The sequence below is a fragment of the Patagioenas fasciata genome, chromosome 3 (assembly GCF_037038585.1).
Source record: "Patagioenas fasciata isolate bPatFas1 chromosome 3, bPatFas1.hap1, whole genome shotgun sequence".
NCBI lineage: Eukaryota > Metazoa > Chordata > Aves > Columbiformes > Columbidae > Patagioenas > Patagioenas fasciata.
Genome location: NC_092522.1, coordinates 73,744,558 through 73,763,474, shown reverse-complemented (window position 1 = coordinate 73,763,474; position 18,917 = coordinate 73,744,558). Strand labels below are relative to the sequence as shown.

General features: G+C 38.5%; 2 protein-coding genes across 2 annotated transcripts in view; one reads left to right on the top strand and one right to left on the bottom strand.

Annotated features, from left to right (window-relative positions):
- CEP85L (centrosomal protein 85 like) overlaps positions 1 to 18,917 on the bottom strand; it is a 117,601-nt gene that overhangs the window by 43,316 nt on the left and 55,368 nt on the right. The gene's annotated exons all lie outside the window — the stretch shown is intronic.
- Positions 6,459 to 17,795, top strand: PLN (phospholamban). Its single transcript, XM_065834544.2, has 3 exons — positions 6,459 to 6,624; positions 11,946 to 11,980; positions 14,596 to 17,795. Exon 3 carries the CDS (start codon positions 14,719 to 14,721, stop codon positions 14,875 to 14,877), a length of 159 nt encoding a protein of 52 aa, XP_065690616.1. The 5' UTR covers positions 6,459 to 6,624; positions 11,946 to 11,980; positions 14,596 to 14,718; the 3' UTR covers positions 14,878 to 17,795.

The following is an 18,917-nucleotide window of genomic DNA, read 5'->3' as shown; positions in this document are numbered from 1 at the left end:
AACACCGAAGAAGGCTCACATAGAAGCTGGCAAAGTTCATCTGTCAGAATGAACTGCCTTTGTTTTCATGTTATAATTCACAGAGATGTTAATACTATTTTTATACTAAGTACTCATAGAACCCATAAAAGGGACTCTATTTCAAAACCACAGGACTAATTCATTTGAGGCCACAAAAAGAGGCAAGCAAGTAGTTTCTTCAGTAAGAAGAAAGTCATAAAAGGAGGAAGAAAAGCTTTCCTTCACATCATCTTGGTGGCCCAGCAGCAACAGCCAAAAGGACCTTCAAGAATCTACTTGACAAAGTTTCCACACTCCAGTGAGTGACAACAGAACTTCCACAAGGAAGCAGCTGCCTGTGACAAAATACCTAGTCAGAAAATATTCGTAAGATCAGGAAATCTCTTCTTGCTACTCAGAGATTGTCTAAACCAGATAAGTAGAACAACATTTTTATTTTGGCACATTTGAAATAGAATAAAGATGAACTTTTGTACCTCAAATTCTCAAATAATAGAGTTTGGGATCTTAATATGTTGAGGTTCTTGGAGCCACACAAAATTTTATTTTCAAAATAAAGGATTTTTTTCCTGCATATGTAATTGTGAAACAGCAATTATTTTCTGTAGAGGTAAAACACATTCTTCTATTTAAATAAACTTTAGTGATTTCTGATGAATTAAAAAAAAATACCTTAGTGTTTTAGCTAAGAATTGCAAGTCACAAAAAAAAGAGATAGATGACCTACACCATGGGAATTGTGCTTATTTATTAGCCACTTTAAAAAAAAAAAAAAAAAAAAAAAAAAAGGCAGGGCAATGAGCAGAAGAAATAAGTGAAAAGAAAGACGCCATTCTGTAACACCAACCGAGAGAAAGAAAGGTAATTTTGGTTCACATTTGCCATATGTACATCTCAAAGCAGGACTGGCCTGAAAACCCTTTAACTGTCTGACATGTTGATCTCACTGAAGATCCCAGGGAGAGGCAAGGTGGTGTGGCCACTGCTCTACACGCTCCCACTCCACACTACATGAGGGTGGTTACTGCAATATTCTGCACAAGAGAATTCTTTAGCTTCTCAGTGCTACTAACGCGCTCACGACTCGGGCAATGCTTATGCACTTCTGTTAGGACAACTTGCAGCTGAAGATAAGTAGCAGCTAAATCTAAACCCCAACTGTTTCCCCTCCATTGTGCAGTTACTGTTTAAGTGGAGATAATCCAGCACCACCACTTGGCAACTGGAACATGGTCTTCCAACTTTATCTCTCCTTCATATGCCTTTGTCCCGCCGCTCATCCATCACTCATAACATGTCAAATAACACAGCTAATCTCTGTGCTTCCTAGAACAGTTTCTCTCAAAGACACTCAACACAGTTTCTTAGGTATAAGCATCTCAGTACACCACCTAAAGCACATTGTTCAGCTTAACCAATTGAGAACACCAGTAAACATCAAAATACAGTTCTCCTGAACATTTGATAGAAATAAAATACCTTCCACTGTAAAGAAGATCACCAAACCTCCTGTACTGTATCATGGTACAATTTTGAAGACACTTTGCACCACTACACTTAACTGGTACTATTCAATTATTTGATTTTTCATCAATCTAGTAAAAAAGTACAGTTCATTGATATGAAAGCAACCAGATAATTTGAAAAAGCACGGCTTTGTGTGCTGTTGATATTTTATGGCAAAATATTTGATTCTGTGCTGTGTTGCCTCCAAGTGAAATAAGTGCTCCCTATAGGGGCATGGGGAGGCCCCTGTGGATTTTCCAAGCAAGAGCCAGGCAAAATTTCTTGTTCCCCTTCTTCTCTCCTAACATCGCGTCAAAGCACCAAAGACAATAAACAGGCGTTATACACTTCTGAGCCCTATGATCTACTTTAGCAATTAAAATTTCATGCCAGTAACAGCGATTGAAATGAAAACATTCAAGCTGACCTTTCCAAAAACATCTTTGGTTAGTAACAAATCGGACAACTAGTCCTGCCAGAGCCTTCAGCATTCCCAAAATGAGAAATATTTCAGTCCAAGCTGTATAACTTTCTATTAATTTGTTTTGTACAGTTTTTTTAAATCACTTTGCAATGGTACATTTCAGAAGTTGCAGCTTCAAAAAATTAAGTTCACCTTGTTTATGATGAGGAACAAAAAGTGAAGATCAGAATAATTTAACGACTGTCCAATACTTACAAAAAGTAAATACTTCTTGTCTCAGAGGAGAAAAACACAATGCAAAGCCTAGATTTCTCAGCAGAACTGTTTCCTATAATACTGACAGAGACTGTAAGTCTCACTGTAGAAGCAGCAAGTCTGCAGCCTCAGACAGGTAACTTCATCCACATACACCCAAAACCCATTGAGATTCCAGAGGTGAGTGAGGAGCACTGAAGTCAGATAAGCATTACAGGATGCATGAGGTAAAACATACAAAACGTATCTGTCATAAATGTATTTAATTCAAACAAGAAAACTCAAAGGCACAAAAAAAATACCTCCACATTAATTTTGGGTCACAACCCCAGGCAGCATTACAGGCCTGAGGAAGAGTGGCTGGAAAGCTGTCCAGAGGAAAAAGATTTGGGGGTGTTGATTGACACCTGGTTGAATATGAACCAGCGTGTGCCCAAGTGGCCAAGAAAGCCAACAGCATCGGGGCTTGCATCAGGAATAGTGTGGCCAGCAGGACTAGGGAAGCGATCATCTCCATGTTCAGTTTTGGGCCCCTCGCTGCAAGGAGGACATTGAGGTGCCAGAGAGAGTTCAAAGCAGGGCAACGAAACTGGTGAGGGGTCTGGAGCACAAGTCTAATAAGGAGCAGATGAGGGAACTGGGGTTGTTTAGTCTGGAGAAAAGGAGGCTGAGGGGAGACCTTATTGCTGTCTAGAACTACCTGAAAGGAGGTTGTAGCATAGAGGATGTTGGTCTCTTCTCCCAAGTAGCAAGTGATGAGAGGAAATGGTCTCAAGTTGTACTAGGGAGGTTCAGATTGGATATTAGGTAAAACTTCTTCAGTGAAAGGGTTGTCAGGCATTGGAACAGGCTGCCCAGGCAAGTCGTGGAGTCACCATCCCTGAAGGTGTTTAAAATACGTGTAGACATGGCACTTGGGGACATGGCTTTGAGGTGGACTTGGCAGAGTTACATTAACAGTTTGACTTGATCTTAAAGGTCTTCATCATAGAATGATTAAGGCTGGAAAAATTATCTCCTTATCTGATGTAAATCTGGAATGCTGTTCACAACAGCTGAAAACATTGCTTTTCCTTTATTTTCAGAAGGAATAAAAGACTCCCATCTCCCTTTAGGTTGCATTAGACCTGCAGTACAAATATAACTGAAGGATACATTAGCTGGGTCCTTTCCCTTCAGAGATTAGCAAAAAATGTATCATAAACCACATTTACTGATACTTGGATGGCTACAAGCAATCACACGCTGCACAAAGCATCCAGAATTGGGCCAGAAAAATACTGGTTACAGAACAGGAAGATCTCATTCTAGTGTTCAGTTTCAATACCAAAATATGCTCTTCTGTCCCACCTACACAAACACACCAGTGCACATCTGTGGGATTATCCACTTCTTCCTTCTCTTCAGGTTACTTTTAAAGCAAATGAATACAATGCAAGAACCTTAGTCATGTGAAATTGTCGAGGTAGACTTGCAGTATGAGAGCAAACTGGAGCAGCACGAGGAAATAATGCACTAACCTGAGTACTCAAACTCACTGCTGATTTTCTTTACTTGTGTATTATAAACTTCTGTGCAGTCATGGATTATCAACGGATTCAGATACTGACATTCAAACTCATTACACAGGTTATACAGGTGTCCAGTGCCCACAGCTAGAATTTTAAAAATTAGCACAAAAAAGCAAAAATATAATAGTCCAGGAAATTATTGCCAATGTGAATAGAAGTCTTATTATTATTTAAATAAAGAAGCTGGTATGCTGAAGTATAACACATCTCTTTTTGGACATTATCCCACACACCAACATATCTCTAAATAAATTTATGAGAGGAAACATGCTCTGGTGGCAGATTTCTAATCCCACCGGAGAAAGCCCAGATCATCTCCATGTAAGGTCAAACAAGCAACAGCTGTACATTTTTGTTCCCCAGAACAAAATAAAGCTGACCAGAACCTCCAACACAGATTCCTTTTTAAAAGCTTTTCCTCTCTGATATCCATGGGTTTCTGGACCCGTTCACTCAGGGGTGAATCAAACAGTACAACAGTGTGCTCATATATACTGTCTGTACCTGTCAGACTGACACATCCCTTGAGCAGCACTTTGGTATCTGCCTCAGAACCCCACCAAAATCCCTGTGAATTACATAAGGGAGTGACACTAAACCGAACTAGAAAAATATTAGAGAGCGTGTACCCAAACAAGCTTGTTGTCAGGGAAACAACATCGATACAAGACTTACAACAACCTTGTGGTCTGAATTTGTGTGTGTTATTGTTATTTAATGAATATATTTTCAGTCTTAAAATTTCTATCCAAGTTCAACATTTAGAGAAGCCTGAATTATATTTCTGAGATACTACTAGTTTTATTAATGCCTTACCTTGCACATTTAAGTATCATCCTTTAAAAAGAAGACTAAGCTATGAATGTGTCAGCAGCTTACAAACAAAATCAGCATTCTTTTAAGGTATCTTATTTCTTAAAAGCCCTAAAATTATTATTAGGTCCTACTCGCTAACAAAAAAAAGCTGAGAATTTGGGGTGGAGTAACTAAATAACATGATCATTTTACAGCAACTCAGTAAAAGGGAGGAACTGGCATCACAGCTACTGCAGTGCTGGGTGTTGGACTTAAATAACAAAGGACAGAGGTAAATTACAACAGTAAAAGTTTTGTATTACATCTTACAAAAAGCAAACAATGAAAGGATAGCAGTACTTTTGCTGGATGACAGAATGCAATAAAACCATGAAACTTCCCTCATAAAAAGGCCAAATACAGTTTGCTTGACTGTGAGAGATTTATAATATTAATAATGCCATTATAAGTGAATTATGAAACCTTTTGCAGTAGTAAAGAACTACCACTCCTCACTGTGGAGATATTCAATTAACTTTCAACTGAAACATGTGACTTCAAACTTCCTGCGTTTGATACTAAAGGATAGCTGAAGTAGTCAGATTTATTATAATAAACATGAGTTTCTAACTTCAACTATGTTATTAACAATTTTGCAGAGAGGCTAAATCTTATTTACAGAAATGAAAATAGAGCTGAATTTGAAACAAGGTGGTACACTGACTCCAAGATCTTTCTGCCTCTGGTTTGTAGTATCTATCACAGCAGGGCTTATAGGGAATACAAAAAAGCAACAACGAAAAAGCCCACCATGTCTGGTTTTCTACTCAAAGCCAAGCGTTAATCTATGCTAAACAATTATTGTCAAAACTGGATCTGTTAGTGTGCAGAGTTAGGCTGAGCTGCTGTATTTTTGCCTACGATTCCCAAATCGGGAAAAGGCACCCGCTGTCAGCTGCATCTGCGTGCTGAACTGATGCTGGATGCTCACACACTCAACAGGTCAGTACTTTCACACCCAGTAAATCCTCCACTTCCCGGATGCACAAAACCTAGTCCTCATATGCACTGTGGTCTCATTAGTCATTTCTCAACACAGGATAATATACATAAACTGCAAAGTAACATCCAGCTGCTGGTCCTATCCAAACAAACAGAATGGATTCTCAAAAAAATCACTTGGACAGTTTCCAGACACAAAAAGAGAAGGGAGGAGAAAAAGGTGGTATATACGTGTTTTAAAGACGAGGTTAATACTTCCAATTATATAGGAATTATACATTTTGGACATGAATTTATATAACACCAGATTTTATTTGGGGAAAAAAAAATCCCCTAACTCACAAATTAACTTAAAATGTTGGAAGAGGCTTGAAATACAGAAAAATTACATCAGTTCAAGCATTGTCAGAAGAAAGATGATATTTGAAAACATACATCACGCGCTGTAAACTGAATATCAGCTGCATAACAGAATTTTCAAAACTATACGTACTGAAAGTGTAGTTTAAGAAATCCCCTGTACAAAAGAAAATAATTTCAAGTAAAAAACCCACATGAAATGTGATCACTCACACTAGAGATTTAGGGGTTTTTTATGATGAAGAAACATTACTGTGCAGCTCCCAGAACAAATTCCCATGTAGGTTCTTGTTAAAGAAAAAGCAGGGTGTGAAGAAGCAGCTCCCTCCACTTCCCCACTGAAGGAGCCCAGACTCCCTCACCCAGGGGGCTGCACAGTGGGCTCCCGGCACACGGTTCCCCTTACCCCAGGAAAGTTGTTGCGTGTGTTTAATATATCACGGCTGTGGACAGATTTAGAGGAGCCACTGCCTGTGTCCCGAGGCAGAAATGGGACCAATCACAACTTGTGGGCTGCTGAATGACAACGGGAGTCCTGCCTCTGAAACTTTTGTTATTTCTTTCCCCTTGAACTACTTCAATTGTTCCCACAACTTGGTCACGGACTCAGGACAAGTTGCCAGAGAACTACAGACACTTCCCACAGCCCAGAGCAGGCTCCTCTGTGCTTCACTAACAGCCACACCAGAGGTAAGGAACCTCTTTTTTATGCTTTTAATTCTTACAGCAAGGCACTGCAGCTGTAGTTTTCTACAAAAACTCTGCTACTCAAATTAACAGCTGGTTATAATTGCTTATCAAAAATACAGGTATGTAGGCATTACAGCTCTGAGTCAAAAAATATAATGCTGTGGGGGATGTATTTTAGGGATAATAAAGACAACCGAGATTTTTCTACATGCTAGCGAGACACCAGCTGTCCTTGAGCAGATGACTTACACAAGCAGCAGTACACCAGAAGGTGAGAAGCTCTCATTATCTTCCTCAGACCTTTGCCTCTCCTTTTAAATTTCAATACTTTTTCTGTCGTTTAATATAAAAAATTCACAAGGCAAGTCTTTAAGATTCGTAGAGACACTTTTGTTTCCCCAAAGCTGTCTATCCACAGCCCAGCAAAGATAAAAGCTCTTCCAGCACTTAACTCAGAAAAGCATTTTTCTGATCTAGCGCATTGAGAAAGCAAACTTTTTTTTCTATGCGATGAAAAAAACACCCTTAAGTAAAAAATATAAACATTTTATAGCAACACCAGAACTGAAATTCTATCGTGTTACTCAAGCTGCAGTTCAAGCTACAGAATTAATAAAGCATTCGTGCTGTGAATTCCTTTAAAGGTGTATTTTCTCCTTCTGGTCATTGTAACTGCCAAACTTGTCCTAGAATGCTTCTAATAACAGACAAATCATTTGGCTAGGATTTGTAACATCATGAACTGAATTTTGAATGTAGAAAGTAATTCGTTCATGTCCAACTAAGGGAAGCACATACACATTGTCCAAAAAACCCACAACCCCTGCTTTAAAAGTGACCACAAACAAAAAACAGTGTATCTCAAACAGAAACATGTCACAAAGGGCATTTTAGTATTAAATATATGAACATTTTTAAAAGGAGTATGATTAATGAATGTTAAGGTCTCTAAGGAATTTCTCCTCCTTACAATCATGTTTCCCCTTCCCTCAACTCGCACCTTACTACTTAAATCTACGTAAGGTTCTGGTTTTAGAAAAGACAGACTTAATACAGACCTTAATCTCGTAAGGCACGTTTTCCCTGTTAACGAACAGACACACCTCATTCCTTTTCCTACTGGTAGGTACCAGGCAAAAATATATGCAGCTGCTTGGTTTTGTGCTCAGCAGCCTCGTACCAGTTTTGAATAGACAAGCACTAGAAGTGTCCAGATGTCCTGTTACTCACGAGGCACACAATCTGTTATCAAGTTCTCTGGAGGCTGTTTCCAGGAGGCAGAAGCAGCACTTCGACCTCCCAGTGCCTTCAAACCAATGCCTAAGGCAAGTAAGATGCAGAGACAGACTTTTGTCAAGGCTAAGGTTACAGTTTAGTTTAGTTTGCATTTATTCTACCATGCAGAGAATGCTTCTCTACTAATACATACGCTGCATACATACACCTTTAAAAATAGAGAGTTTAAGTACATGCATGTAGATGTAACATACACACAGAAACTTGACTGCTGTAGGCAGCTCCTTACTGGAATGCATCCGTAACTACCACAGGTTAGATGCCTGTGCAGCTGAATTCGGTCCTGTCACAGAGATAGGGAACTGAAAATAGATAACAGTGTGGCTCAACTGTTAAATTAAATCTAAAAATTTCACACCGATAGCATCCCATGTCACAGACATCTAAACCACAAGAAATGACAGCCGACAGTCATGACAGAACCATGTGCTTCCATAGCAGGTGACAAATGTTATGAATCAGATGTGAAATATTGCATTGAGTTTACAGCAAATAACAGTTTTCTGGGGTTTTTTTTCCACATTTGTCGAGACAACAATGTTACCTGTGTTTAGGGAGATTCAGATCTATGCATATACCACATTTCTATTTCAAAATACTGCATTTATTTTTCATCCTTTTAAGAGTTATATCATATAATATGAAACTCACTAAAATCAGTTTGTAATCAGATAGCATAAAGGTGATTTTCACTGATTTTTTCAGACCACAGGCAAACAAAAAAATGTGTGGGATATACCTACACAGCTACAAGAACAGCTTTTTATTTGCTTTAAGATTAATTCGATTAATTTTATTTGCTTTAAGATTAATTTGCTTTAGGAATATCCCAACTAGATAAACAAAAAAAATCCCACAGGAAAGTAACATTATGTTCCTTAAACTACAATACACTTTAGAAGATTGCTTTTGCTTTCTAGAGATTGATATACGGCTTAAGAGGACTTTCCTGGCATCAAGTTACTTCTCAGAAGTTGAATTTGTCTACTATGTTCTTCTCTCAATCAATGCCATGTTATTGTCCACGAGCTGCTAAAAATGTTACTGTTACTCATTAGGCAAACAATCTGTTATGTTTTCCATACAACAACACAACTTGCAGCATGCCCTTCCACTTCCACCTTTTATACATCCTAGATGTATTTCAATTTGCACTTCAGTTCCAATAGCACTTACTCCATTTCCTATTAGCAAGCAGTGTTCTACAAACCATCAGATCCTAAAATCAAACTTGAAACTTCAACAAGTCAGATAGTCAGTCCGTGCAGTGGAGGAAGGAGTCAATTTCCTAAAAGGTTACTGCTTAAAAGGCAAATCATATCAACAGATGGAAAAAAAAAAAAAAGTATACAGTTATTATACGTCTCATTTTGATTAGGGGAACAGATGAGTACAGAGGCTGAAGCACCTGCCTGACATCTCCCTGCATGGTCCTGCAGCAGTTACAGGGAATTTGACACAGAGTCAAAAACCAGCCCAAAGCATGACCTAACAGAACAGCACAGAAATTAAGTACCAGTTATCCACAAGGTATGTGGACAACTTCCAAAACTCAAAATGCCAAGCCTGGCGTCTTCAACTACTCATCAGTGTAATGTCTTTGTATCTACACTTCTCGCATTTTCATGGGCTCAAAATACAGGTAAAAAGCTTTTACTGGCGATCTTGCTTCTACAACACTAAGACCACCAAAGCTAACCCAAAGGGTGATTGTAAAAATAATTAATTAATGAGAGAGGGGGAAAAAACAATCTAAATTAAAGTGAGAGGTTTTTGCTGACCTCTCTCAAACATGTGAAAAGCCTTGACACTTCAGTACCAGACTTTAAAACAAAAGGTAAAAAGACTGATACAATTTTAGAGTTTGCTTTTCCTATTATCAGCACTTCCCAAACCAAAAAGTGAGCTGGGCTGTTGCTTCTTCCTTTATCCCAAAGAAATGTTTTCATCAGGGGACTGAAAAAATTATATTCTACACCACAAGTCAGTCTCTAGTTCTCTTCAATTACTTAATGTACTCCAGCTGCAGTTTTCTATTCCTTTGCACAATTCCTTGCTCTTTTTCCACACACCCACTCTGTTCCTCTGGTGCACCACTGTCTACATTCTTGCCTTCACCCACCCCAGTCCCTGTTTTTGACCTCCAGCCCTTTCTTTCCTCTTTCATGCTTGCCTCTTAAGAAATTAAAACAAAACCAAAACCACAAGGAAAAAAAAGCAAGCCAGCTTTCTTTTTTCTGTAGTTAAGCTTTTATATTGGCTAACACCCTTAATACCCTTCTTCACTGACACAACTGCTTAGTGCAACTCTCAGCCTAAAATCAGAATAATCAACAGAATCCTGTACCCCCTCGTACAGATAAATACAAAATGCAGCTGCTGGGGTAAATCCTAGCAACTCACCTCTAGACTACTTTGTTCTTTCTACAAAAATACAAAGTTAAAAAAATGACATACCCTTACAAATCATTTCTGTACTTGAAAACCTGTAAGCAACTTCTCTTTTATCCTTGGAAATTTTTACTCACTGAAGTGACAACAGCAAGACCCTCTAGAGATCTCTAAAGTCAATTCAGACCAGTTCCTTCTTCACTCCCTTATCACCCTTCATCTTCCTCAGTGAAAAAGAAGAATTTCCAGACTTGGAGTTCTCAACTGCAGTGACTGCATACCGCCAGTGAGGGGGTATTTTACAGCAGCGTTCAAAACAAAGCAATACAACTTGGAACAAGATATATACATTAACAGAGGTCAGCTAGTGAACATGACACAAATGCCTACACATCAACTGCAGCTGCTGTGCACAGGCAGAGCTTTAAAACTCTGCAATCTCTTCTCCTCTTGGGGCCACACAATCCACAGACAATGGTAACCAAGGGCTCCAGGTTCAATTCAACTGATAGCATTCAGTCCTGCATGCAGGGTTCTTCTTTGTTTTAGCATTACACACATGAATCTTTAAACCAATCTCCTCTGACCATGCAGAGAATGCCTCTTCCTGCCTAGGAGTATCACACTGCTCACGCGAACAGTTAACAGGATTCTCTTTGGCCAGGTAATTTTTGGTAACAGCTCTAAACACATACTAGACGAAGGATCGCATAACTTTATGTGACTTTTTGCATCACTATGTTTATAGTTAAGACACTTATTTTCAAGTTATGAAACAGAATACCGGATTTTGGGGACATCTTATTGTAAAAATCTATGCAATAGACAGTTACGCAATATTACTTTTTAACAATGCCTTTACAGGGTTCAAATATGTCAAACCTCTTCTATTCCACTGATATCATTGCTGCATTTAGTAAACATATGACAGGAAACAGGTCTTGTCTAAAATTGCTCTGGTATTTTCAAAGGAGCCAAATTTATCCCATGTGACTTCAACGGAGTCAGTGCAGTTGCCCCAGGAACAAGTGCAACCTACAGCTTTCAGTTGGGTCACATATCTCCTCTCATTGTGAAGGACACCCAGGAACCGAGATAAAAATAACCTAATACAAATCAGTGAAACAGTCACATGTCAGCGAAGAAAGCAATAATTGTGATCGGTGACTCATTTTAGGGCAGCAGGCGCAGCGGATCCCCTACATAGTAACATGTGGGGTCAGCCGTGTGACCCTTCCTGCAGATTTGCTCTGTGCACAAGTCAAGCCTTTCACATCCATTAACACCACTGGATTAAACACACAACTGCACAACAATGCAGCCAACAGCTGCTCTTGTGTGATACTCAGTCTTGTCACACAGGAGTAACACTGCTTGACTTAAAAAAAAAAGTCAAATATAGCTTGCCCCTTTGCTGGACTTTCCTTTCAAGAAGTGGTGTGTGCATGCATAATATTTCCTAATGTTAATCTAAAACACAGGCATGGAACTGAAAAGCAGAAAACAGCTGCTATTTTTGGCAATGATCAGCCTTCATTTCAGTGTAATTATTTTTCAGGTTGTCCATGTTGACCTTGGTAGCCACCCATATGCAGCTGTGTTACTGAGTCTGTTTCTCTTTCTGCACACTTTAGGTGGGTGACAGCATCATGGAGGATTAACATGCAAGGTATGTGTTTATTAGTTGAAGCCATGCACTTCTAAAGACAAACTTGTTGGAATACAGAAACGGAATTTGCTTCCTTCACTTGTAAGAAAACTCCCACAGACAAACTAGATAAAACAACAGCTAGGCATTTTAAAAATTTCCAAACCCATGAATTTGAAATCAATAAAAACAAGTTAGTCTGTTTTGACCTTTCCTCATCTCTTTTCTATAGCATTTTCTAGCTGTAGAAGGTATATATTTTAACTTATGGTACCTTCCTTTTTTTAAAATCCTTTTGTATCACCTCTCAGGTCATGTACGTTCAAACAGCTCATGTCAGCGTGACAGGTTAACTGAGCTTTCTGACATACTGTCTGCTCCCTCAGCAACATCAGCCTTTCCAAAGGAAGACTATTTTTTTTCTCCTCCTTGATGGATCTTGCCATCTCTTCTCACCTGTGCTGGCCTTGCATCTGTGATGCCCAACCAGCTAATACTGACTTTTACAGAAGCATTTCAAAGCCACAGGTCCTGCCCCTCGAGTCCTGCAAGTGAAACACATGCAGCAACACAGCAGTACAGCTGCTTGCACAGGTGCAAAAACATATAGTACATATTTTACATACGTAAAAACTCATGCTGTTCCAATCCTGCTGAGGGCAGACAAAAAGACAGTTAAGTTGTTGTAACAGGTCACATAGAGCCCAAAGACTAAAGGTTGTACACCATGTGCATTAAAAAAATGACATAAATTGTGATGAAGTCATCCTCAGGAAATACTGTGCTCTGTGCAGTTGCACAAGCCAGTTACACAAAGTTCTCTGTACTAGTGTCAGTCTGTTAGCAGCTCACCCACTGCGCCTTGTGTAGAAAAGCATAAACAGCACAATGCTCCCCAGCCCATACTGAGCTGGAGAATGAATGTGCCTTCAGCCAAATCACTTGAGAGTTGCTGTGCACGTCTTGCTTTTACTGCACTTGGGACTGGCAGTGACGAGCAAAGAGCTAAAGTCACACAAAGCTGAAAAATTATAGTCACTATGAAGTTATAGTCACTATGAAAAACAACTATGAAGTTCCCATTATGTGTTTCATTAGTAATAAAGATCAAGTATAGCTAAAAACATCGTAACAAAATCTGATGTTCAGTTTTGAAAGAAGATGTCATTACATGGAAACCTCTAAAGATATTAAAATATCCATGTGTAATCTGGTTTCTTTTAAAACTCTCCCCCTTAAATACCAACACTGCCACCGGCAGCACACCTATTCTGTTCATACAGCACTACTTGACTCTGCAGTCCAATGTGGAGGGACTAAAAAAAGAAGGGTCTGAAACTAGGAAACTTCTGTTTCATTTTAAGGTTCTTTGAGTTTCAGCCACATCTAAAGAAATTCATGGTCAACAAAGTGTCTCTGATTCAGTCAGGATCATCATGTAATTTGGGGAGCAGAAAGCTAAGCAATGAATTTTGATTTTTGTGGTATATATCAGTAGATAGAAATTTCATTTGTTGCAGCCCCCTCCCCCCCAGGGGGGGAAAAAACAAACAAACAAACAAAAAAGAAGAGGCCTTCTGTCAAAGATATGACCATGATATAAATTCATAAGAGATTTAGGGGCAAGTGCAGTTATAGTAGTAAAGTTTGAGAGCTGTATATATCACCGTCTTGAAAACCAATTTTCCACATTGTGATAGCACCTGCAGAACCCACATCATTATGAGCTAAGCAAGCACGTTATCAAAGCCAGCCTCTTGCCATGGAGGGTTCATACTATATGGTTTTATGCCACAAATATTTATTTAGGGTTTTTAGACAATTGTGCTTCCATTTGCCATTACTTGAAGTAAAACTCTCACTTTAGAGACAAAGTTATATACTTTATACATATATACATTATATATATATATATATGATTTATGTTGTTCCTCATAGCAGTTCTCTACCATTGCAACTACATTTTGTAAACAGATAGTCCTAAATGTGTAACAACAAAAAAAGTAGTCCTTACTCTGTTTTGTCTGTTGAGAAATATACTACTAAAATTCCCTACAGCAGTGATACATAAGCTTTTAATTACATACCATAAAGAATTTTTATTTGGAATGGAATTGCTTCAACAAGATTTCTTTTCCTCCCTTCCAAAATAAGATCCTAGTAAATCAGAGGATCTGCCTGGGTCAATAACGGCCAGGCAGCGATATCCAGATCTTCTGGCTTAAAGGTTTGTGACACCAGACATATCACCAGACTTTCACATGTGCTTGAACAAATAAAGCAAGAGAGTGGGGTGGGTATGGAAGTCAGCCATGGCCTTTTCACAGACTGAAGAATGGAGAGATTAGGATCTAAAGCAATGATCTGGGTAAATTCCACATATCCATAATTTCCATTGTACAGTTCCTCACCACTACTAAGAAACAGGTGCTCAGTAGGCTTCAGGAGGAAAAGCACAACAGAGCACAGATCACAGCTTGAAAAACAAAATGTTACAAATTCTGTTTTGAAGTAAAAACACTGCAATGGCAGTCTGTTTACATCAGGCTTTTTAGAAGTTTAAAACAGTCTCCATTTGCATTCATCAAAACACTTGACTTCTGCATTTCTAATTCTTCACTCTCCTGCTTTCCCAGCTCCACAAAGGCTGTCTAAAACAAAGAGAGAAGATAATAGGCACTTTGCACTGTTCCTGACAACTCCTCTTCTTTCCTGCACTTCTAAAACCTCTGATTTGTGCCCTCTGCTTTCTTGTTGCCATGGAGAAGGTCCAATACATAACCCGCTCTGCTCTGCGGAGAGCCTCAACTATTGAGATCAACCCACAATCACGCCAAAGGCTCCAAGAGCTCTTTGTGAATTTCTGCCTGATTTTAATTTGCCTCTTGTTGATCTGTATCATTGTGATGCTCCTCTGAAGCTCCAGCACTTCTCTGCACTGTCCTCTAGGAAAGTCAACCCAGAGGGAAGAGCCACCTACACCCGCAACTCCCAATGCACGGATCCTCTCGCGAGAGGGGCTGGCAATCGGACTAGAGCTGTACACCAGCCCTCCCTCTCTTCTCTTACTACCTGCTACATGTATTAAAACCACATTTCTTCTGTGCAGAACGGTGTGTAGAGCCTGTCGTTACAAAGCTGTGCATGACCTAATTTGTCTGTCTGAACCAAGAGATGTCTTTCTGAATAGGGTAAAGTACTGACTCTTCATGGAGTTGGTAAGTTCCTCAATGTTGTAGCTAGATCACACAAACAACAGCTTCACTTCTGGGAGGGCCTGAGTGGTTTTAGGTTTCTCTGAAAACCCTTAAACCCTTGGAGAGGATCCAAATTTGGTCCATGTCTGCCCAAAGAGCTCCATGCCCACAGCCCTCAACACATCCCAGGAAAATTGCTCTGCTTAACTGAAGGCGTTCCATCTCTGCATTATAAGCTGAAAGGCAACCAAACTGAGAACAAACCAAAAATCTCTTCTAATCCAAAAATAACAACTGCTTCTTATGCTATTCTCCCTAATTAAGGGATCTTACATATACATATAGATGCATATATGTATATACTCGCACACAACTCGCAACTGGGGGTGGAGGAAAAAAAAGCAACTTCATTTATAGTATTTTTTCACTAGATACATCCCTACAGAACGCAGTGACATCTGGAAAGTTCTTTGAGTATGGTTTAGCAGGAAAAAATTGACACTACTACACTAGGATCAAAGATTTAGTTTTCTACAGCCATTTCACTGACATGACAATTGGCACAGCTCGGAAATAATTCTCAAAGTTCTCAATATTTGGCTTCAGACAACTTTATTATGGTCTGCTGTACTGTACATAATAATCTCTTTAGTTTAAAACCACAAAAAACTTGGTACTTGCCAGTGTCACACAAAGTGGCTTATATCTGATGTGGTAAAGAGAAAGGTTTAGGTCACCCTTAATGCTGTGATTGGCATGTATCATACAAATACAAGACACTACCACCTTCAACTGCAAATGCCTGTTAGAGAACAAGCACATATTTTCCTAAAATAAATTATACATAAATAAAATTAATCACAAACAATTATGCACAGGAGGGAAAGCACTGCAGAAATATCTTTTTAATATGTAAACCACAGTCTATACATGTAAGAGATGAAGTTTCTATTCCAGCCTTTTCAGTAACAAGACTGAGCAGTAGACTTCCAACCCTCCTACAGGTTGCTGGTTTTCAGCTAGATTCCTAGGTGCTTTATGCAGTTTTCAATTTGAAAGAAAGCTCAAGAATCAATAGACAGAAGTCAAACAGACATCCATTTTTTAAACAGGCATCCTTCTATACTACTGTACACAAGCAATCCTATTGATGAACACAGAAAATCAAAACACATTTACCTTAATCTTGTATTCTGCCTTCAAGACTTAATATTCCATGAGTAGAAGTTGGCAATGAACAGGTGAGCAGGAAGGGAAAAAAAATCTTTGGAAAAACTGTTTTCGATGGAATGCAAACAAGCGCAGTGGTGATTCACTTCCTATCTGGCAAATATATATGCTCAGACCAGACCTCTGAAATAAGGTTAATCACTAGAGGAAATCAGTTAGCTACTGTATAAGGATTAGGGGAAGCACTGACGAGATCGGCAACACCACCCCTGCTTGCAAGTTGGTATGCGAATTATATTGATTTAAACTGTCCATGTGAATCTCTATTTCCATTTCATGCATTCTGACAACTCTCACAAATGCATGAGATTTTAGTCAATTAACTTTCCCTATTAGTCCGTGTTCTTAAGAACACAGTGCACTTCATAGGTGGGAGAGGGAAGAAAATAGAAAAATCTCAACTTAGTTTATTCTCTTTTTAAATCTATACTTTTGTGATGGATAGGGTTTCCAGTTTTAATTTGCTTTGGAGGTGTTTCAAAAGACTTCAACTGGAAATAAACAAGTTTTCCAGTACTGAAAACTCCCTGAAGAAAAAAGGTGTCAAGAGCAGGCTATCAACACATACATTCTGTGGACATGTTGGGATTATACTTTCACAAGCCAGTAATACAGGGTGTTTCAAAAAGATACCTAATTTGAAATCACTACTGCTTTGAAATTGGGTCCATCTTTTTGAATCATCCTGCATATACAAGTTAAAGTGAAGCATTGCTGTAAGAAATTCAAAGACTCAGTCCCCTCCCCCCACACACATAGAAACAAACCGACCTCTTTCCTCTTATGTACCCGAAAAAATATTATTTATTTAAAAACAAGAAATAAACATGAACAAAACAAGGTATAAATAAACTGGAAGCCCTACTGTTACTTTACAGCAGTGCAGATAAGTTGCATGTACTGTATGATTCATTTGTGTCTTAGGGTTCTGCTGATCTGAAATCTGCTGCCATCTTCTATGTCACTCAATGTCAACTGAACCTAGAGTCTGAAAAAATAAAACCTTTTGTATATAGCGCATTCTTCTTTGAACAGTTATATGGGCTTTAAAACTAACATCTACTGTATTTTTATTTATGAAAATGACTGCTTGAAAATATATTAATGCATAAAATAAGATACTTAAACACAATTCCATTTAGAAAGAAGCATCTATTCTATCATCTACATATTAAAGTTATGTGAAAAAGACCTAGCCATCACACAGCCTTCTTGTTCTTTATACCTCTGTTTATTCTGTTTCAGTTTTCAACAGTAATCTTGCCTATTTTGTGATGTCCAGATCACTTACATGTACTTAATTCACACTCGCCAACTAGTGCACACCAGCAATCCTAATTAATTTTATGAATGTGTAATCTAAATCTCTACTACTTTTATGAGCCATAATAAAACTTCCAAACACAGCATGTAGCTTGGATTAAGTTTTCATTTCTCTGTTCCACTCCACCCAAGGCTACTTCTTTCTGCTAAGTTCATCTTACACACTCATAGTGAACAAAACCAGCAATTTTACACTGGAAAAGAGTTGAATCAGGAACAAGAATACTGGTTTTAGAGATGTCTCTTCAGCCAGCTCTTCAACAAATATTGATAAACCTACCCATCTTTCTCTAAGTGAAGACATGACCCATTTCAAAATTAGTCAGTAAGGCAGCTTAGAGGACAGCAGGTACTTGCATTTCTTTATTAACTTAAATATAGAGCAGAAAAATGAATGTATTCATTTAGAGACTATTCTTGGCCATGTCTGGAAGCGTGTTAATATACTACAGATTACAGACCAGATATCTGTATTTGTATGGCTATTTAATAAATAGTGTCTGTCAGAATACAATTTAAAAAATATTTGTGAAGTTCTTCAAGATCCATAGATATTTTCAATTTAACAACAAATGTAGTCCTTTTAGATTTGACCTAGATGTTAAAACTGGAAAAAAACCACCAAACAAAACCACAACAACAACCAACACCACTTCTTTTGGTTATGGAAGGAGATGAGTGAATATCTCTTGTTCACTGCAAGGATTAAAACCAGAACCACATATTTATGAGGATTACTTTAAAAACTGATGCTCATTTCAGTAAGAACCCTGGTGTTTTAAATTATTTAAAATAGGCCCTAGATTTATTGTAATATCTGACAGTTAGTTTAGTCAAACTGATTGCTTTATAAGCTTGTCATTTTATATAAGATAAAAGAATGCCAGTTCATTTTCTGCATCAAACTACAAAACTATAAAGCACTGCCCTCTTGTGATCATTCCTAAAAACTTACCTCATTATTAAAAGAAAGTTTTGGCAACATTTCACTATTAGGGGTGACTGGTTGTCTTTCTTTCTCTCATTTATATATATATTCCTATATATAAAACACAATTGCTAAGTTACTAATGCTGTCTTAAAACAAGCTGTTACGTATATGCTATTAAAAGCGCTAAGGATGCATCCTCTGCCAGTGCAATCCAGATTCTTAATAAGGCATTGGCAAAGCCGCGATGACTCCTGCCCAGCGCTGCTGGCAGAACAGA

Coding starts and splice junctions, on each gene's coding strand:
- PLN (XM_065834544.2), top strand. CDS start 14,719: ATGGAGAAGGTCCAATACATAACCCGCTCTGCTCTGCGGAGAGCCTCA.